This window comes from Manis javanica, chromosome 10, assembly GCF_040802235.1.
Source record: "Manis javanica isolate MJ-LG chromosome 10, MJ_LKY, whole genome shotgun sequence".
Lineage (NCBI taxonomy): Eukaryota > Metazoa > Chordata > Mammalia > Pholidota > Manidae > Manis > Manis javanica.
In genome coordinates, this window is record NC_133165.1 from 85,636,074 (window position 1) to 85,658,164 (window position 22,091).

Sequence of the window (22,091 nt, forward strand, 5' to 3'; positions counted from 1 at the left end):
ATACTTAGTCTACAGGCACACACCTGATCATCTACATTTGCCCTCTTACAGCACTAAACTATGTTTTCTACCTTTATCTTGCATCTACCTACCACTTCAGCATTTTATTTAAAAAAAATATTAATAATAATAATAATAAGTGAGAAATGTGGGATTCACATATAAATCAAGTATAAAAATCAAATGAATATTCATATTTGACCTGATTGTTTATAGTTCATAATGCGTGATCAAAACCGAAAGTTTCTGTGATGACTGCCTTGCACTGTTCACGATGTAAGAACTTATTCACTATGTAAGAATTTGTTCACCATGTTAAGAACTTGTTCATTATGCTTCAGAAGATTGGAGACTGTTGAGAATTAGGCTTGGGGTTGATTAATGATTGTGCATTGAGCCCCCTGTCCATAATTTTATTGTTGTTGACAACCATTTGATCCATAAATATGAGAGATGCCCTCTAAAAAAATAAATAAATAAATAATAAAAATAAAAGTTCTTCAAATAGCAAAAAAAAAAAAAATGTTAATGGCAATGGGGTGAAAGTCATCTCTTAGGATAGTGGACCACATAAACCTCAAAAGTCTTTTCAACCTCCAATTGTTTATGAATCTTGAAAATTAATTAGGACTAGGGAAAAATATTAATAGGGAGCAAATAAAATAAAAATTTCAAAATTAAAAAAAAAAACTTTTTATTAAGTTTCCATGCTTAGTATGCAAAGACCAGTCAACCAACTCAACAGGCCAGAGGTGCCATTCATTGGTGTATGAGGAAGAAAGCTTTTCCCCAGCCCTCTCTGTGGCCAGCAACAAAATGCAAAGCCAGCTCTTCTGGTTCAAAGGATTCTAGGGGTTCCTACAGCCCCTACTGATAAAAAATAAATTAAAAAGTTATCCCCTGAAAGATGCAAAGGGTACAATGCAAGGGTAAGGGTTAAAGTTTTATTTAAAAAAATTTTTTTAAGAGTGAAGTAGTCTGAAATCAAGAAATCAGAGAGAAGCCAGAAAAGCAAGTGGCCCAAAAGCAGGCCTGTCTGGGTGATTCCCAAGCTCTTTCCTGGGCTCCCTTTTCCTTTGAAATTCCCCAGATTAAGCTAAAACATTGATCAGGGAAAATCAGACCTGCTGTCTGTATTCCACTCTTATGTAAATATTTAATGTTTCCCTAAAAATACACAGGGTCTCCAAAGAACAGGGACGTATAGATTATAGTCCTTTCACAAAGTTAGGGACACTTGGCCTTAGCATCTCCTTTTCCTCTCTGAGGCCACAAGCACTCCTCTGCCAAGTCTCACATCCCCTCTGCTTTGCACCATCTTCAAAAACCCACTCCAAGGCCAGCTCCTTCTGTGGGCTCCTTCACCTGGCCCCAGTGTCTCCCATTGTTCCCTGCTTTAGTGTTTGGGATCTCAGGAAATACACACCAGTGTTGTTACGCATCTGAGCCAAGCATAGTGAGAATTGCAAATTAACAAAGTATATCCCTCTTTGGCATGGACAAGGACACTGGAAATGACTGTCTGGGAACTACCCCTGGGCTGCATATTCACACCACACCCCTCCCCAGGAGCATGGACATTAAGAGGAGACTGTATGGAGTGTTTTGTTTGTTGAAAATTAGAGCCACAAGGACACAGGCACTGAGTTCCACCCTCTCTGGGTGGTGGGACCTGCAGTGAGGAGAGGCTTTGTCCATAGCTGCCTCACACAACTTTCCTGGGCCCTGACCCTCACCAGACCCCTTGTGCCCTGGGAAATCCCTACCCATTTCTGCTTTGTTCACAAACACACATCCCCCAACATACCTGATGTTACTCCCCTTGGTGCTACAGGGGCAGACACTATGGTGAAAGGTGCGTAGCCAGGGAATGAGCAGGATGGAGGCACCACGAAGAGGATGAGTTTTTGCATTAAAAATGCAGCACAAACTAGTATATACACACCCTTCACCACTACCACCAGAAAGGAAGGCCAGGCCAGCCCCAATCCCCGCCCCTACCCTGGGGCAGCAGGTGCCCAGTGGGACTCCCGTGCCTCCTCAGAGCAGATCCAGTGGCCCTTCGAAACTGATTTTATTACCTCAAACTTGGTGGGATCCAGACCGTTATGCCCAGGATGCAGCCCCCAGGGACCCTCTCAGTCAGGAGGCAGAGACTAGGGAAATGTAACACTAAGAAAGATCTTGGTCCTCCCAAGATCCCAGAGGACCAGTGTGCCGCTGGGGACACTCTGCAGGCCACAGAAGGACTATTGCCAGGGAAAAAAGCTCAAACGTTTTTCTATGTCTTGAGAATAAATGTTTTCTTGTGGCAAAATATCTTCTTCCTAGTCAGGTCTTTTCTTAAATCTCTTTTTTAATCCTGAAGAAAATATGGCTGGAGAAATGAGTTCTTCTTGTAAAACAGGTAAAAGAAAGTCGTCCATCAGAAACCCCCCTGCACCTCATCACATCAAGGCATTCACCCTTACAGCAGAGGGAACTGAACAGACACCCCAGGTGGGGCTTCTTTGGGACTGTCACTTCATGAATAGGCCAGAGAGAGAGAATTTGCCAATGGACTGCCCCCATCCAGGCCATCAGGGAAAATGCCTTCCCACCAGAGGGCTGAGTTTTCATTCTGGGTCCCACATAAAAGGTCTGTGTTAACTGTCCTTTAATAACATCTGTCCAAGATTCCTGGAGAACAGAGGCTATGGGGAGATGTTTCTACAAACATTTCCAGGAGGATCCTTTATGTCACCTTCCATCTCTTACCTCTGAAGAGTCACACTAGTAAGGTCAGGTCCGTTAGAACCCCTCACTCGGGAGCATTCTGGTGGCCAGGATGTTTAGTCTGAAGGAACAGTGGGGCCGAGGCAGTGGGAAGGATACTACTTTGGCATTCCTTAGACCTTTGTTTGGATCCTGGACTGTCTAACCTTAGTAAAGCTACTTAACTTCTCTGGCCTTAATTTCCTCATCCATAAGATGGAGACAATAATACTGTTGCTGTGAGCAATGAATGAAATACATATATGACGCTTAGCAGGTGTTTATGAATACAGGCTCCCTTCTCCTCCCCTTTCCTACCTTTTCTCCCACCCCACCCCAATGTGGGTGGCCCAGACTGACTCTGATGTTTCAGCAAAGTCCAAGGAGAAATGCGGAGAGATCAATCTCACCCTGTGAGAATCAGAGCGAAGGTCACCTCCACGGCCAGAATGATCTGACCCTCCTAATCCCTCCACCCACATAAACCAGTGGTTCTCAGATTTAGTTCCTAAAAGAATCACCTGGGAGCTTGTTTAAATTCGGAGTCCTGGGCTCAACCCAAACATGGAACTTCTTTGTGATTCAGTAATTTGGACGGAACCCGAGATTTGCATATTTAAAAAGTATCCCCCAGGGGAGTCCTGCTGTGGTGGTGGTCCACTGCCCACACTTGGAGAAGCCCTGAAACAGCAGGGCCCCGAGTGGGCTAGGAAAACAAGGAAGGAGGCAGGCATCGACTTGGCTACTAGAACACTTGTCGCCATCTACATTTAATCATGCAAACTGAAAGAGAGAAGGAGCACACAGGAATCACCCAAATACAGTAAAATTCCAGGCCACCAACAGTAAAAACTTCAGCCATTAACTTCAGTCTTCCCATCCTGACATACAAATTGCTGAGGGGCACTCTGGGAACTACAATCCCTCAGATGAGTGAGGGACCTCCTGGAGCCCCAGCTCCACTTTCCCCGCAGCCCCCTCGACGCTGAGGCAGCACGCACAGTCCCTCACCCCAGGGCAGAGGCGCACCCACACACTGCCATCCCTCCGTCTGGCTCCTGTCCCAGAGTACACGTCAGTACTCAGTGTCTGCTAGCCTGAAGTTAGTTGGGGAAGAAAGTAACTAAGCAGTTTGTATCAAAAAGCCTTTACACCCCTTTCCTGCACCACACAGAGAGGAGAACCATGGAGGTGGCCATATGCCAAACCAGGGTTACGCTCAAAGAGTAAATCGTTAACTGCAACAAGAGGGGAATTGGAGAGTTATCCTGGGTCCCCAGAAAGGGGAAATTACTCAACTGACAGTTGAACCTGGGAAAGAAAAGCTTTCCCGCGCCTGCTCCCCACCCTCACCCAGAGCCCCGCCACCTCTATGCAAATGTCACCCATCTCGCACTGGAGCAGGCCCCCACTATGGAGGGCACGCAGAGGGCCCTGCTGCTGATGGCCATGCCCCCCAGGCCAAGAGGGACGGTGGCATCAAGGTCCCCACAGACCACGCTGCCCTGGGAACGGCTCACACCTGTGAATGGAGACACTGGGTCAGAATTCTCTTCTATCCCAAGATGGAATGATCCAGAATGTACTGAAACCAATGATTAACTCTCTTCACACTCGGAGGGACCAGCAACATGAATCTTTTAGGCTATAGACAGATGTAAACTCATTGCCATAAGCTTCTTGAAGTCGTGTGTTTAGCAAACCAGACACCTAACTCTACTTGAACCAGATGACTGAGATATGTTTATACCTCTTTGAGCAACTGAAGGATCACCATGCCGAAATCATCTAGAAATATGGTTTCTGGAAAGATGAGGGGAGCAGATAGACACCTAGCCTAGGGGCTGTGTACACATTGGATTATTGAAGGTAAAGATTTAAGAGCTTCCTTGCAGTGGCCCCAGGTGATCAGGATAGACATCTGGTGTTTCTTCTTATTAAAACGTTGTACCACTTGAGGCATATTCTGTGTGTAACTGAAAGACTTATGCTCTTTTTGCAGAACCAGTTAGGGGGGCAGAAATTACCACTTTCATTAGCTTAGGCTTCATGGATGGTCCAAATGAATCCAAGAAGGGGCCAAATATTTCAAACCATCCATTGGCCCAGACCCCAGAGACCTCAGCTCCTATCCTCCCTGCCCAGTGTCCCACAGTCAGAAGTTCTGTCACTCATTAGATGCAACGCAACATTAACACTACTGACTCCCAAAGGAACCACAGCCACATACACGCAACTTACAGATGTTGACCGAGCCCACACCTTCACACACCCTGCAGGGGGGAAGAGTGAGTGAGGTTTAGAACCGAGTTCCACCTCTGCAGCAGGCCTATTTTCCTCTCTCCTGAAGGAGGGAGGGGAGATGAGGGTCCAGGGCATGCTACCCACCCTCCACAGGCAGCATCAGTGTCTGCACTGCTCCGTGGGACCCCCAAAAGAGAGGGGAAAGCTAGGTTGCAGGATCCAAAAGGCCAGTCATGTCTTGTTTGCTTCTTGGCCAGGGAAGCGTGGTGTATGAGAGGCAGAGATGGGGGTTGTCCTCCCTGTCCTGTGGCTAGAAATTCCAGCAAAGTCAAGAAATAGGTAAAGGGAGCAACTACTGCCTAGCTGGACACCCCTGCGTGGAAAAAAGTTTGCCTTTCACCCAAGCTTATCTATTTTTATCCCACAATTGTAAAAGTTATCCCAGATATCCACCTGGCTGATAAATGCAGGAGGCTGGAGAATGGAGTGGATAAGAGCCTGGACTGTGGAGCCAGGATGCCTGGGCTCAAATTTGGCTGAGCCTCTTACTGGTTGGGTGACCTGGGGCAAGTCACCTGACCTTTCTGTGCCTCAGTTTCCTCAGTGATGAAGTGAGGATGATAATACCCATCTTCTAGGAGTGTTGTAAGCTCTACAGGTCATGTGCCTACAAATAGAGCCTGGCACACAGTAAACCCATTCTAAGTGTTCGCAACTGACACTATAAACACGTCGTTAATGGTGAGACATTCACACCACCATAGCAGGCTCTTCATAACCTCTCCCACTTCCTACACCTACCTGCACCTTCTGTTCTGTGTCCCCATTTTTAACCCCCAGCTTCAACCCTTTTCTTCCAGTAAAGCTCTAGCCTGACTTATTCTACCCAACTCAGAGCACTTCTGTGTACCACAGCTTTTCAATCAGGGTATATGCTTTGGGCTTACTTTCCTGCCACATGAATCTGACTTTGCCACAGCCTTAGAACCATGTTCTTCCAAAAGATTCTAACCAATGTCCATCATGGCACCTGTTGAGTCACAATGCTGGCAGCAAATCTCCGGGTTGAGTGATTAAGGAAGATTTATTATCTTCTTTTCTGTATATGCTGCAGTGAGCATTACTTGTATAATCCAATTCAACACGTTAAATGCCCAGAGGAGAAGGTCTGTTAAAATGTCAGTGCCCACAATATGCAAAGCACGACACACTACACCACTTTTCAAAATCCCATGAGTTGGCAACAGTGCATTCATTATTTAATTGAATTATTAGTACACTAATGATTATTACTACCATAATGAAAGTAAGTTTCATGGTGCAAACGCCGAGTGCGTCACTGAATGCTGGTGAGTGAGTTGGGAGTTTAAAAATGCAGAGGAGGAGATAGCTCTGGTGACTGTATCCGAAGTCCTGAGGAAGTGGACAGAAAAGTTTGCCTGCTTCAGTCAAGCATGGTGCAAATTCAGCAGCATGGCCTGCTGCCTTCGGTGTCATACACGTCAGCTTTCCAACACTAACCAGGATAATAAGGAGCCTTTCTGTAGGTACAGCCTTACCTGGTTAGCCTGGATAAAGATATTCTTATTCTGGTAATAACTTGTGTTAACTATGTTCTATTAACTTATGTAATCCTGCAACAGCCTAAAGTGCAGGGTTTTCTGATCATTTTGCTTTATAGATTAGGACACTGAGGCATAGAGGTACATAGCTAGTAAGTGGCAGAGCTGGGATCTGAACCCAGGGGGGCTGACTCACAGCCCATGACCTTAACTCCTATATTCTACCCCCAGTCTAGGCTGTGCCCCTGTGATGGAACCCAGCTACGTGGCCATGACAATGTGGCTACCTCAAGGCGAGAGGCCCAGCCACCATCCCAAGTGTAAATCCACTTGCTCTTTGCTGTGCTGACTTCACCTGCCCCTAATCCTTGGCTCAAACTGTCTGCACAGCCTGACATGTCCCACCCTATCCCACCCCTCAGCTCCTCTACCACCTCCTCTGGGAAGCCCCCAGCAGCCTCCCTGGAGCGCTAACCCCAGACAGGTCAAGGAGGAACTGATGTCTGTCCCTGGCTTCCCTTGCTAAGCAAGGACCCGGAGCTGCTCATTTCTATTTGCTGGTCCTGAACACCAGACTGCCTAGGTTGATAGGACTCCTCATCGGCACACCCCAAATTAAAAGGCTTTAACTACTCTTCTGAATGATTGTACCTTTCACAACCCACTGAGATGTAATTGCAGAGACGTCCTTTCAGCCAGCAGGGTAAAGTAGTGGCCTTGGAATGGGCTTCAGGTGCGGCTAGAGGGAGGGAGTAGGAGGGAAAAGATAACAGGAAACGGATAATTTTAGCTTAGCCATAACTAGCTGTGATCTTGGACAAGTCCCTTTCCCTCTCTGGGCCTCAGTTTTCCTATATGAAAAGGGGAAATGGTTGGACTCCGTGATCTCTGTCTTTCCCAGTGTGAATGTTCTCTGCCTGGAAGATTAGAGTTCAGTGAGGCACACTTCTAGCCCTGAGCAGGGATCTGAAGCAGCCCTGAGTCCCGTGCTTACCAGCTCTCCTCGCCCTCCAGCAGTTTGCAATAAGTGGCAATTTCCAAGTCCAAGCCCAGCTTGGAGTTCATCACCTCCTGGTACTCCTTGAGCAGGCAGGCCATGTCCTGCTTGGCCTTCTGCAGGGCGGCCTCCAGCCCCACCAGCTTGCAGCAGGCATCACTGAGGGCGGCCTCACCCTGCTGCTCAGCCTGGGCCACAGGGGCCTCCAGCTTGCAGCGCTGTGGGGAAGGAGAGGCAGGAAGGCACTTGAGAAGGGTACAGGCTGTGGAAACCCCAGTGGGTCTCCCAAGGCCTTGGGCATCCCATTTCACCTCAATCCAAGATGGTCAACTTTGACATTAGCTAGGCAGGGAAATAACATCCATTTGGAATGTTCCTCATTCATTTTCGTACCACTCTACTGTAAAACTCAGGTCCATGGTGAGCCATGAGAGGGAGGAAGTGTTAGCACTGGAACAGGACTGCTGATAGTGGTATCATCTCATATTTGTCTGCCATTGTTAAGTTCACAAGACACTTTCACAGATGTTATCTTATTGGACCTTCAAGTTACTCTTTGAGCTTGTCAGACCAGGCATTGCTGTTCCCATTACATAGATGAAGAAATTGAAATTCAGAGAGGCTGTGAGTTGCCCTAAGCTACCTAATTAATTAGTGCCAAACCAAGGTGTTCAGAAGCCACTGTACAGGTCTCCTTGAGATCAGCATTCTGAAAGAAGTTCCCATTTACAATGTCCGACACACTAATTGCAGCTTGTACCTTCTGCCCCACTTAAGGAAGCATAAGGAATTCCTACAGCTCAATAGCTAAAAAAACCCTAAGAACTCAATTTTTAAAATGGACTAAGGACTTGAACAGACAGACATTTCTCAAAAAAGATGTATAAATGGCCAACAGGTATATGAAAAAATGCTCAACATCACTAATTGCCAAGGAGATGCAAATCAAAACCACAATGAGAATCACCTCACACCTGTTGAGTTGGCTATGATTAAAAAAAAAAAAAGACAAGTGTTGACAAGGATGTGGAGAAATTGAACCCCTTGCACACTGTTGATGGGAATGCAAAATAGCGCAGCCCATGGAAAACAGTATGGAGGTTCCTCCAAAAATTAAAACTAGAACTACCATATGACCCAGCAATCCCACTTCTGAGTATTTATCCAAAGGAATGGAAAGCAGGATCTCAAAGAGATATTAGCACTCCCACATTCATCACAGCACTATTCACAATAGCCAAGATGTAGAAACAACTTAAAGGTCCATTGATAAAGAACATGTGGTATATACATACAGTGACATACTATTCAGCCTTTGAAAAGAAGGAAATTCTACAATATGAAACAATGTGGATGGACCTTGAGGACATTATGATAACTGTAATAAGCCAGACACTGCATGATTCCCCTTATATGATATATCTAAAATAATAAAATTCATAGAATCAAAGAGTGGAATGGTGGCTACCAGTGGCTGGAGGAGTGAGAAATGGGGGATTACTAATCAATAGCATAAAGTCTCATTTAAGCAGGATGAATAAATTCTAGAGATCCATTGTATAAAGCTCAACAATGATGTATGGTTAAAAATTTGTTAAGAATGTAGATCTCAAGTGTTTTTACCACAATAGAAGAGGCATTTTTAAAAAAGCATGTCAGAATGCCAGTGAGGGTAATTTCTAATCTTCTCTAATTTCACTTCTAGAAAATAAACCACTCCCATATTTCATAACCTCAGGTATTAATAATAACAAATCAGTTGTGATACATCTTTCACAATTGAGAACAGCTATACAGAGGGAAAGGACAGAAACTGAGCCAGGTATATGGGGGACCTCAGTATTATGATAGAGGTACCATCACAGTCCAGTGAGCAAAGAACAAAGTATATAACACATTTCCTTACTATATGTAGAAGAATGCAATTGAAACCCTATTCCCTAAATATACAAAAAATAAAGTTCAGATGGACCAAAGGCCTAACTGTGAGAAGTAAAACTATAAAACTAATATTGGGCAAAAATGTAAGATGATACTTCTATAATTCAAACCTCCATCAGTATAAACCATTCAGGTAAGAACTGATGGATTTGGCCACATTCAGAGTAAAGATTTCTGGTCAACAAAGGACACCAGAGCAAAGCAAACAGACAAGTGGCAGGTTAAGAGAAGATGAATTGCAACACATATAACTGACAAAAGGTTACAATCTAGATAAAATAGACAAGGGAATACTGCAAATCACCAAGAAAAAAAAAAAGACAGGAACACAAGAGGAAAATGGACAGATGCTATGAACAGGCAATTCTTAGATAGGCAAACGCAAATAGTAGCAAGTGTGTAAGGACACTAGTTAACCAGAGAAATGAAAATCTAAATAACAGTTAGATGCTGGTTTATACCTATTAGAGCCATAAGAATTCAGAGGTCTAATAATAGCAAGCATTGGAGTAGAAGTCCTCGCTTGCCAATAATGGGCACGTATGCTGGCACAGCACTCCGAGGTACTCATGTAAAGTAAGGGGCTATTTACAACTCAACAATTCCATTTCCTTGCTTTATACCTTCAAAACATCTCTCATGTAGGTGCACATGGACAAGTATAAAAACCTATAAAAATGTTCGTGATACGACCAGTTGTAGTAACAAAGACTTGGAAGCAAGCTAAGTATCCATCAGCAGGGGAATGGATAGGTAACTGGTTTATGAATATCATAAAATTCAATACAACAGAAATAATGAAACAGATTATTTATATCAACATGTTTCAAAAACATCTAACTGGCAAAAGGGAAGACTCAAAGTGAGATTTATAGCATAATATCACTATGTACACTTAAAACACTAAAAAGTTCATTTTAAAATCTAAAAAATCTATTTTAATGTATATGTACATATGAATATATGTATGAAAGAGGGACTATAAGAACATAGGCTAAATACATGAGAATGAGTGCTGGAGGTGGAGGGGAATGGAATGAAGTGTCCTTAACAATTTTAAATTACAGAAATGCACAGAGAGCAGCAGTGTGCACTTCAAGCAGAGCAGTGCGGGATCAGTTCAGACCTGCACACCTTGAGTCCACATTGAGAGTGGGGAAAGGAGGAGACAGCAGGAGACAATCTGCACTAGACATGTTGTCTAAGGTATGTTAGAGGAGAGAGACAGTGAAGGATATGCAGGGAAATAAGAACAGAATTCAGAAAAGGTAAATCAGCCAAGCCTCTCCCTACTATGTTTTGTGTGCTACTGATCCTTCAGATGCAGGTGGCTGAAATATAAGCATCTCCCAAGATAGCAGCAGCCCCTCAAAGTAGAAGAAAAGCAGAAAAAAAAGGCCAGAAACAGCAGGTGCACCAAGCTGGGGCTCCCGGACCTGCGGCTTGGCACGCTCCACCTCCACCGTCAGCTTCTGGATCATGCGGTTCAGCTCGCTGAGCTCCTCCGTGGTTCTGCGGAGGTTCTCACCCTGCTGGGTCGTGGTGGCCTTCACTTCCTTCACCACCTCTGGTGGTGACACACAGGAACAACCGATGATTGTACATGGCTAGAGTGGGTGCTGGGACATGGCTATGTAGAGCCGGCCCTACTCCTTCCCCTGCCCTGCTGAGACCTCCGCAGTAGCCCCTCTGGGTGCATTTCCCAGGGAAGTTCCAGGTTCCAACTATCCTCCTGGCCAACGGGGAGCCCAGCCCTCTAGTTCACCTTGGTTTGGTACCAGGATTCAGCCTCAGCCTGGCTGCAGCTGGCGACTTCATCATACTGAGCCTTGATCTCGGCCACGACTGAGTCCATATTGAGCTCCTGGCTGTTGTCCATCTTGACCACCACGGAGGTGTCAAGAGATGTGCAACTGAAGGAGGTAGATTTCCTGTAGGGACAACAACCAGTGCCCTCAGCTCCAAATCCCCCTCCAATTACTGTCTCTGCACATAATCCAAAAAACAGTCCCAATCTGAAACTTGAGGAAATAAGTTAGAAAACTACTGGCAAGTCAGGAAAATTTTTAAAGTGTAGCTTTAAGAGGAAAAGGCTGGTATTTGGACCATGGCCTCAAGGTAGTGAGTAAGATGGAATCCCATTAATGCCTGGATCAACAAAGGCAGATTTCTATAGACAGGGATAAATTGGGCCATTCCACCTGAGCCTGAGCTATCCAGATCAGCTGTAGCTATCTGTATAATCCAACCAGCCAGACAATGGACAGATTTAGGGCCCTGGACTTTCTAAGTGTTTTCACACTACATGAATTAATAATTGTTATTTGTTTGTTATTGTTATTTTATCTCTATACCTATACCTATGTTGTTCAATCTCTAACTTCATGTTGTGCTGTATAGACAAGCAATGAGCCCCACTCTTTCAAATCATCTTAAAGGAAGGGCATCACCCATTTCCATTTTGAAAAGGGATCCAAACATGACAAAAGTCTCCCCTGGTCACAGAGGAAAGGATGCTTAGGCCCTGGAAGATAAGGAATGAACAACTTTCTCTACAACCAAAAAACCAGAACAGGTATAACCCACCTGTGGAGATGGGGAGAGACTCACCTCATCATAGAGGGTCCGCAGGAAGCCCATCTCCTCCCTCAGCACCTCCACATTGGCCTCCAGGTCAGCCTTGCGCAAATAGGTGCAGTCTTTGTCCTGGTGGAGACACACAGGAGAGGGAGCCACAGGGTCATTCAGTGCCCCGGAACTCTGCACTCTACAGGGGGCCTTATGCCTTCTCTGGCCCAGCCCGCTCCATCACATGAACATCAGGGAGAACACCTGGTATAGGAAGTATAAAGAAGTTTGGCTCCTACAGACTTTTTTCTGGTTCCTCCAGAACTGGGCTCTTGCTGAAGCAGGTAGCCTAACATCACGGCCCAAAATGTTAGGTTGCTAATACTGAACCAAATTGGCCCACAGAGCATGACCATGGGCAGCCACAGAGCCATGAGTGTACCCCTCCACCAGGTCGTCTCTGGCACCCAAGTCAAGCAACACCCAATGAACACCCAAGGAGCTGCCTGTCCAGCCTGAGACCAAGGTCATCCTTCTCTTGGCAGATTTTCTACCAGCCCTCTCTCCCTTCCATGATTACTCACACATAAGATGTCTAGTTTAAGAGCCTTAATATATGCTTCAACTCACAAATTTGAAACCAAAGCTAAATCATTAGCACTTTTTCCTTCTGGTTTTTTCATCATCTGCAATTGGGTCACAGCTCATAACATCACGAGCAAGCTGAGAACCAACACCTCCTGATCTGGGAGGCAATGTCGACAAGACAGTGGAACTGATTTAAAAGTGATTGTTTCAGCTAGTCGGGGAGTTTACAAAAAGCCAAACAGCTGCATGTGAGGTTTTCTTTATACAAAGCCTCTGTCAGCACAGGCTGGGCTCCTTCACAGGGCCCAGGAGGGCTTCCACAGCCTGACTGACCGACGGGCCTCCCTTTGCCAGAGCCTCAGGTGCCCAGCCACTGGAACTGGCCTGATGCCAACTTGGCAAGATGGCCAGTCTCAGACCTCCAGCATCCAAGATCTAATTCCTCCCCATGTGGGAAGAGTCGCCTTCTTCAGCACCACAAGCTCATTCTCAGCCATGGCCCTGAGTGCCACGTCTTCTTTATACCTGAAGAGAGGTAGTACAGATTGAAGGCCCCTGGGGATGAAGGTTTGGGGCTGGCCAGCTAAGCCTACATTTTCAAGACTCCCTGTTACTGCTTGACTTTGTGTGTGGGAGAAGTGGCTTGGCCTCTCTGGACTTCTATTTCTCAGCCACAAAGAACTTGCCAAAAGGACACCGGACTTGGAGCCCCAGTCCCTGGTTTCTGGTCCAAGCTTCAGCTGAAGTGGCTGCAAAACCTCAGCCAAGCCATTTAATTTCTCTGCATCTTGGGTTAAATCACCTTGTGTGCAGTAGGCCTAGTGAGCAATAAGGCCTGGTGAGCAGTAATCTGTGAGCAGTAGGCCTGGTGAGCAGTAAGACCTGGTGAGCAGTAAGGCCTGGTGAGCAGTAAGGCCTGGTGAGAAGTAAGGCCTGGTGAGCAGTAAGGCCTGGTGAGCAGTAGGCCTGGTGAGCAGTAAGGCCTGATGAGCAGTAGGCTGTGTGCAGTAGGCCTGGTAAGCAGTAGGCTGTGAGCAGCAGGCCTGGTGAGCAGTAATGTCTGGTAAGCAGTAGGCCTGGTGAGCAGTAAGGCCTGGTGAGCAGTAGGCTGGTGAGTAGTAAGGCCTGGTGAGCAGTAATGCCTGGTGAGTAGTAAGGCCTGGTGAGCAGTAATGCCTGGTAAGTAATAGGCCTGGTGAGCAGTAAGGCCTGGTGAGCAGTAGGCCTGGTGAGCAGTAAGGCCTGATGAGCAGTAGGCTGTGTGCAGTAGGCCTGGTAAGCAGTAGGCTGTGAGCAGCAGGCCTGGTGAGCAGTAATGTCTGGTAAGCAGTAGGCCTGGTGAGCAGTAAGGCCTGGTGAGCAGTAGGCTGGTGAGCAGTAAGGCCTGGTGAGCAGTAGGCTGGTGAGCAGTAAGGCCTGGTGAGCAGTAGGCTGTGTGCAGTAGGCCTGGTGAGCAGTAAGGCCTGGTGAGCAGTAGGCCTGGTGAGCAGTAAGGCCTGGTGAGCAGTAGGCTGGTGAGCAGTAAGGCCTGGTGAGCAGTAGGCTGTGTGCAGTAGGCCTGGTGAGCAGTAGGCCTGGTGCTCAGTAAGGCCTGGTGAGCAGTAAGGCCTGGTGAGCAGTAGGCCTGGTGAGCAGTAAGACATTCTGTAAATATCTGTGGAATGAATAAAAGAGCAATGCCTTAGGGGGGCTTTGAACCCTAAAACTGTACACAGAACACAAAGTCCCATGAAGGTTCTCCTTCCCCACTTCAACATACAAGCACTTACCATCCTGGAAACTACCCATTGTGCCCAGACTGCTGGGGGCATTTCCAAAGCCGGCCTCTGCCAGCCTGGCCCCTTCTCTAGCTCTGGCCCTTGAAGTCTTATCCCTGGAGCAGCCCTACCCCGTCAGACAAGAGAGACCAGAGTTCCCAGAGCACTGTTTTCACAACTTTTTAATGACAGGGTAATTTGGACTGCTATGAACTCTGAGCTCTATAATTACCAGCCCTCAGCCCCCAGAGGGGAAGACAGACCCTGACACTTACAAACAGAGCTGTGTCTCCATTTGCAATGCCCCAGGGATGCGAAAACCTTTTGCTGGGTCCATCTAATGGTAAAACCTGCTCTTCCAAGACGAATTCCACTTCCAGTTAGAATTACCAGGACTGGTTATGTCAAAATCACCCTTTATTCTGTCCATTTCTACTGGGTTAAAAGGAGCAAGTTAACAGGTAAGCCAGTGAATTTAAACTAGGTAATGGCCAAACTAAACAAGTTGGTTTTACATGGGCCTTTGTATTGCTGAGCCTTGCAGACCAAGACCTGATGATCTGTCTGCAGAACAAATGGAAGAATTATCCAGAAGCCTTGAATGACATCAGAAGATTGTCATCGAGATATCTCCCCAGGGACTTTTCCTTTCCACCAATCCTGGCAGTGACTATTCACAAGTTACTCTCCAGCCCTCTTGATGTCCGTGCTTCTGATCCATTTGTTTCTCTCTCTCCACCCCTGGGTCAGTCTGTGCTCTAGATATGTGCCCCACCCCTCCCAGGCTAGGAGCTTCTCTCTCCAAATCTTTTCCCAGTTCCCGGGATGGGGCTACCAGAGCTAGAAGCCAAGACAAGACCCAGTAGACTGATAAAGCAGGGCCATCTGACAGCCCGGAATGACCGATCTTCAGCTGTCTTTGCCCCCAGGATAGCTATATGGACGCAGCCAAGACCTACCCTATACCTGTCACCACCACAGCCAGTCACACTCACTTCTTCTTGTAGCCCTCCAGCACCTCCTGCACGTGGTTGAGCTCAGAGGCCAGCCTCCCACTGTCAGCCTCCGCACACTCGGCCTCCCGCCTCAGGGTCTCGATGTAGCCATTGAACAGCGGCTCCAGGTTGCTCTCACAGCACTGGCGGTTCTGGTAGAACTGCCACTTGGTCTCCAGAAGCTTGTTCTGCTGCTCCAGGAAGCGCACCTGCCGCCCAAGGTGGGGAAAGAGACTCAGGGGAAGCCGGGGCGGTGCTTGGTTCCCCAGAGCTCTCTCTGCCCTTGGCGATGGCCCCTGACCTGTAGCAGCCTATCTTTTGGCAAAGTGTGAAAGTGCAGGTCACAAGTGTTCCCCAAGTGACATTCCCTCACTCCATCTCCCTCCGAGAAAGAGCACACAATTTATTTATGATTATTTTTCCTGCACAGAATGAAATAACATCTGATCCTGTAAAAATGCCCCAGACCATGTGTGGTAGGCCAAAGTGACCTCTCAAATTTGTCATAATATCCTAATGCCTGGAACCTGTAAATATGTTATATGACATGGCAAAAGGGACCGTGCAGGTGGATTTAAGGTTATAGACCTGAAGATCAGGATACCTCCTAAATTATCCAGGTGACCCCAAGGTAGTCTCATGGACCTTTTAAAGTGGAAAAGGAAGGTGGAAGAGTAAGAGACGTGTTCTGAAGAAGGGGGCAGAGGAGAGATTTGAATCATGAGAAACACTCTGCCCTCCCACCAGCGCTGAAGCTGGAGGCAGAGCCATGAGTCAGGAAGGCTGGTGGCCTCCAGAAACTGGGAACAACCTTGGACAGCCAGCCAGCAAGGGAACAGGGACCTCAGTCCTTCAATTACACGGGACTCAATTCTGCCAAAAGCTGGTGTGTGCCTGAAAACAGGTCTTCCCTAGGGCCTCCAGAAAGCAATGCAGCCCTGCTGACACCTTGATTTCAGCCTCATGAGGTCATTTGTGTTGTTTTAAGCCTCTAAGTTTGTGCGCATTTTTATGGCAGTGATTTTTAAATGGACCCACGAGGACTTTCCCCCTCTCTGACCCTGGAGCATGTGAGCCCAGGACGGGGATCCTGGACCAGGAGTTAGATTTCTCACTGCCTAATTCTGCCACTAACAGGCCACTGTGCCTCCTTCTCTCTGAGCCTCATTGCAAACTGGGGCAGCAGGAATATGTCGGCAATCATGCACAGGCAGCCCCAGGCACTATCTGGCCCACAGGCATGTTTTATTTGGCCTGCACACTGTGTATAAAAATTGGATTCATCACCAACATTTAATAGAGTGATTTCAGGCAAGAATCTGAATTTCCCTGACCTTGACAAACGAGAAGCTCAACACGGGGCCTGTGTCTGGAGTGAGTCCAGTGGTGGGGGCTGCCTCTCAGCCAGGCTCCATGCAGGTGCCAGCTAAACTAGGTGATCTCTTGAGCCCTGACCTTCAGGAGTACAAGTGTGGTATAAAGCATCTCTCCATTGCCCACACTTGTGGGAAAAGGAACCAAAGCTGATTATCCAAAAGGCATCTGCCTGGGGTTCTCACATGCAGGCCCAGGTCTTGGGGGCAGTTCTCTGGCTTGCCTGCTCTGCAGGCCTAAACCCATCACAGAGACACAGTTTGCACACCAAGGGAAGGATGCTGGAAGGAGGGAAGGATGCTGGAAGGGAAGGATGCTGGAAGGAGATTTCAGCAACCCCAGGAGAGGGAGAACAGCTGGGGCAACAGTGTGGTTCTCTCCCCTAAGACCAGAACCGACCCCTCCTCACAGAGAAAGCAGCATACCTGGGTGATGCCCAGAAAGCCACACGCAAAGATCCCTTCAAGTCCGCATGCTCAGGACCCTCACTGTGCTTTTGAGCAAATTAGGAAAAGTTGCCCTCTGCAGGCAGATGCAGCCACCTGCCAGGGCACACAGCCTGGCAAGAGCGTGGACGAGATTTCAACCCCCGCCCCACTCCACCCTCGCGGGTGTCCTTGTGCAACAAATACCCTGCATGATTCTATAGTTAGCTTCTTTGTGCCAGTGGAGAGGAAGAATGGTTTGGATGCCAAAAGCATATTAGGAGCAGGTGTTCAGTGGCTTCTCCTGCAGATGCACCCCCGTCAGACACGTCCATTGCTGCCAGCGGTGTCCATCTGAGGAGAAAGCTCCACCTACCATCACCAGTGTGCTTCTTTTTACAAAGTCCCTGGGTGGTGATGTGCACACCAGTCACCCCTGGAAGAGGAACCTTTCCTCCCTTGGACTTCAGTGGCTATCCACCCCCAGAGATCAGAGTCTCAGAGGGGGCACCACTGGGTCAAAGGACACCAGGTATAGATCCATCCAGATGGCAGGCTCAGAGACTGCCCCCTCAGAAACGTGCAATTCAACAGCCCCTCCATTCCCTCCCCTAAGGTTCTCTATTCACTGTCTTTAATCTGTGTAAGTGGTGGATATGAGGGAGCGTGCCAGTGGCAGAAGTCCTGGGAGTTCCCAGCCCTCCTACCATGTCCCCACCGGGAAGGAGCAGACAAGGAGCCTCTGGCCCCTCTCTGCTTGGGCTCTGCTCTCCACACTGGGGGTGGCAGCATCTCCTCAGGAGGAGTTCAGACCCTAGCCAAAGCAGAGACGCCCCTCCGCCCCCGCCGGCCCTCTCACTGTGATGGAAAGATCCAGAAGATGGGGCTGCAGGCACACTCAACTCTTGCTGGATGGTGTGAGCAGCAGGGACAAACCTCCCTGTTCTGTCAGGTTTCACATTCATTTGACACTCAGGGAGATTTGAGAATCCAGACCCTGATTCAGCCACATCGTCCAGGCCACATGCTAATCGGAAGCAGGACTGGGACTCCAGGGATTTGATTCCAGTCCATCACTGGGAGGCATTCCCTTGCCCCTTGCTAAGCCACAGCCCCAGGGAACAAACCACAGACCCACCTTGTCAATGAAGGCAGCGAACTTGTTAAGACACTTGATCTGCTCCTTCTCCTTGTGCTTCACGCACTGGGTGCTGGGGTCGATCTCCACGTTGGGGGTGCAAGGAGGGCCTCATTGACCATCACGGTAGTGATGCAGGGTAGGCTGGGTCCGCAAAGGCCCCCTGCCTGGTAGCCAAAGCTTCCCCTGCTATATAGGGACCATCCACAACTCACCACAAGCCGCGGGGGCCCTGCTGCACACAGGCTCCAGCTGCCGAAGCCCCTGAGGCGCCTGTAGCCAGGTCCCCCAGGACCACCCCCACAGTAGGCCACGGCACTAGAGACACTGAGAGCCCCAGGCTTGGGCACAATGGCCAAGCAGGAGCTGAAGTCCCTGACCCCATAGCCAGGTCTGATGCGGTAGGACCGGCTGGCCATGCTGCTGCTCTGCAGAGCAGTGCCAGGGGAAGTGGAGAGGAGGGAAGGGCACAGGTCTCACACCAGTGACCTGGTAGTGCTCCTTTTATCAGGCAGCGATAGGCCTCCAAACAACAGAAAAGGCAGGAGAGCGTTATCAATGCCATTTATGAGCGTGGGAATCTCCCCCGGCATGCTGAGAAAGAAAGCAGAACCTTGCCTCCTTTAATAGGCATATCAAGGAGACCCTGCATCACAATAAGCCTGTCCCCTGCCTTTTCACTCCACAGGCCTAGACATATCTGTTCAGCCCTTAATTCTCCTCCTGCCCTGTGAGTAGACCTGGGATCATTATCCCACATAGGCCAGTGGCGGTGCAGGCCAGCACATTCCTGAGACTCAAAAGGTCCCATGTCCACTGAGGTCCCCCAGCCCATCCCTCCAGGAGGAGCACGTGTTTCTCCGCTAAGGCTTCGAGGGCACCTGGCTCATGCTCCCAGGTTGATCACACCTGCGGTGTACCTCTTCAGGCCTGCCCTCTTATTGCTCTTAACTACATTCTGTCTAATAGTAGAGATATTGGAGTTGGTACTGCCCTTGATTCAGAAATCATGTCTTTTATATCCCTCATGGCAACCAGCATATTATATTATAAGGCCTTCAAGAAGCATTGCATCAATTGAATAGACTGGACACAGGAGGGAATGGTCAATACCTAGAGAGCTTCCTCACCCAGTCCACAAATGTTCATGGACCCTCCAGTGCATGTCCAGGAGCCTGCAGAAAGTACCTCCATTCTCTGGCAAGTACTGAGGTCCTGCCAGAGAAAGGCCCTAATCTACGTGCCGAGGGAAATCCAGCTGCGTGGCCAGAGTTTACCCATGAGCAACCTGGATCTCAGGGGGAGACCAGACGGAGGCTGGGAAGGCCCAGGGCAGGAGAGGGAAAGATGACCTACCAGGTAAGGGGTGCTCCTGGCTTTCTGAGGGATCCACTCACAGCAGGTTGGGGTCACCAAGGAGTGAGTCCTGATGCAGGTCCTAGAGGATGGTGGGTTTTGGCAAGGATGCCAGGCACAGCCACTGTGCAAGCCTGACAACCACAGAGGTCACCCAGTTCTTCAGAGCCCTCACGAAACCAGGGCCCTCGGCCAGGGCTGCTCACGCCTGGCCTCCCCCACACCCGACAGGATGCCTTCTGGGTCGCACCCTGGAAGAGCACTCTGGAAGCAGGACCCAATGGGAAGAGCACCTGCCCTTGTAGTTGGGTGCAGCCCCCACTGTAATGATGCCAGTTCCCCATGACCTTGAGCAAGGTCACAGTACAGAGAATCCTGTGCACAAGGACAGGAACAAGAAAGCATCTTCTAGAGCTCCTTCTTGAGGTAACAGGCTTGGGGAGAGGGCATCAGAAAAGAGCCAAATGGAACAAGAGAGAATGGGGGTCTCTCTGCTCTCTTTTTCTTTCTCACACAGACACACAAACACACACACACCCCTCACCACAGGAAGACACAGATCACAGGATCACGTTCAATGACTTCCAACATCTCCCAGGGAAATCATGCAGTCTCCTTTCTGCTGGAAGTCCTTTAGAGTCCATCATTCCAGTGGGCTCATGTATGGTAAATAGACATGATAGGTAGATAAACAGATACATATATACATACAGAGACAGATAGACATAGTCATATATCACTTCACCAGTTCTCTGCACCACATATGGGTCTATAAGACCTCTTTTTACCTCTTTTCTGGGAGTCTTGGGACAGTCAGTCCTCCACCAGCCAACTCAGACATGACAAAGTCCACCCGGCAGGAGTGACTGAGTAAAAACAGTTCAGTTTTGTTTTGTGGTGTTTGTTTTGCCTTGTTGCAGCCCCTGTGCAGATCTCCATGCAGAAGAACGTTGTATGGAGTTGTTCTTGGAAGGCTCTCTGGTGAAAGGGAAATAACTGGGTAGGGAAAAAGCCTAGAAGGAGGATCGGGAGAGCTGGGGAGTGATGAGAAAATATTTGGATCAACTTTGATCTGCATGTAAATTATCTAGATGTCAATTTCTTACCATATTTGTCAGATCTGCTTAGTTCCCCCCTCTTACATGTTTCTGTCTACACAGACTCCCAGTCCCAACGCAGAGGTGGAATGGCCAAGCTCTGACTGCACCTTCCCTCTTGTGCACTGACCACCTTGGCTGAAACCATCTATCTGCTCCTTCGTACGTCAAGTTAGCCATTTTATCATTTCCCAAAGTGTCCTCTCCCCAGGTGTGACAATCAGGAGATCACCATCTCTCCAACCTCAGAGCCTCTTTTTTTTCCCAAGAAACAAAATTTCTGACAGTCGTTCCCCATCACTGCTATACAGTCTTTCCATCCCCTAGAATGTGACATTATCTGAGCCCAAGGCCTGTAAAGCACTGAGACAGCCATGCTATCGTGGCCCTGACCTTCAGCTCTCGCCTTGCACTTTCTCCTGGTGAAGAGTTGTATTCTGATAGGAAAGACAGAAGCAGACCTGGCTGGAGCGCTTGCCTTTGCTTCTCTGATTTGTTACTGTCGCACTCTCTTCCCCAGCCAACAGGCTGCTCCTCACCATGTCCCAGTCCTCACCTGTAAGCACCTGAGCTGCCTCTGGTCCCCGGCATTGCTTGTGAAAAACAAAAGCAAACCTTTTTGCTGTCTTCAGAACTGAAATTGTATGACCCACCTTCAAACTTTTGGGAAGGTAGCCTTTTTAAAGCTGTGTTCAGATACCTCTCTCTTTAGCAACATTGATTCCTTTGAATGCCTAGCTCTGTCTCTTTTCATTAAAATGATTCAGGACAGTATTATCAGAATTCCGTTTTATATTCCTTCTTGCGTCTCTGAGTATGCAATCACACCAATCATTTCTTGAAATTCTATTTTAAAACATACTTCTCTAGAATCTTGGTAAATGGTGTGTTCTAAAACATTCTCCCATTACTATATGGAATGACAAGGGACAAAGTCTCTTTCTCCTAGGTTTGTTTATGTTTACACCACCAACCAGGGCTTCCTGGACCAGGAGGGTGCTACACCTCCTGGGTTCCTCCGCCTCCTGGGAGACACGTCTGTTGAGAAGGGACCCCAAGGGTCTCAAGTTCTCTGCTCTTAGCATCTGTGGTAAGGTGTCTGGCAGGTGTCCAATACAGGAAATTCTTCACTCAACAATATTCAAGTTTTGTAGTCTGTGTTTGAAAGCATTGTTTCCGTCCTCTAACAACATGGTTGTTTCCATCCAGTTTTACTTCCTTTCCTCTTTCCTTTTCTCTTCACTTAAATACTTCCTTCCTCGACTCCATGGGGTTTTCAAATGCTTGTTCACAGT

General features: G+C 47.9%; 1 protein-coding gene across 1 annotated transcript; it reads right to left on the bottom strand.

Moving 5' to 3' along the window:
- Positions 1-4,124: 4,124 nt before the first annotated feature.
- On the bottom strand, positions 4,125-18,762 carry LOC108392822 (keratin, type II cuticular Hb5-like). The gene is given in 11 exon segments (XM_073213495.1): positions 4,125-4,276; positions 4,996-5,027; positions 7,555-7,775; positions 10,935-11,063; positions 11,264-11,398; positions 11,400-11,429; positions 12,109-12,204; positions 13,119-13,179; positions 15,407-15,615; positions 18,344-18,438; positions 18,441-18,762. Coding segments are annotated over 11 exon segments (1,482 nt in total).
- Between the last annotated feature and the right edge of the window lie 3,329 nt (positions 18,763-22,091).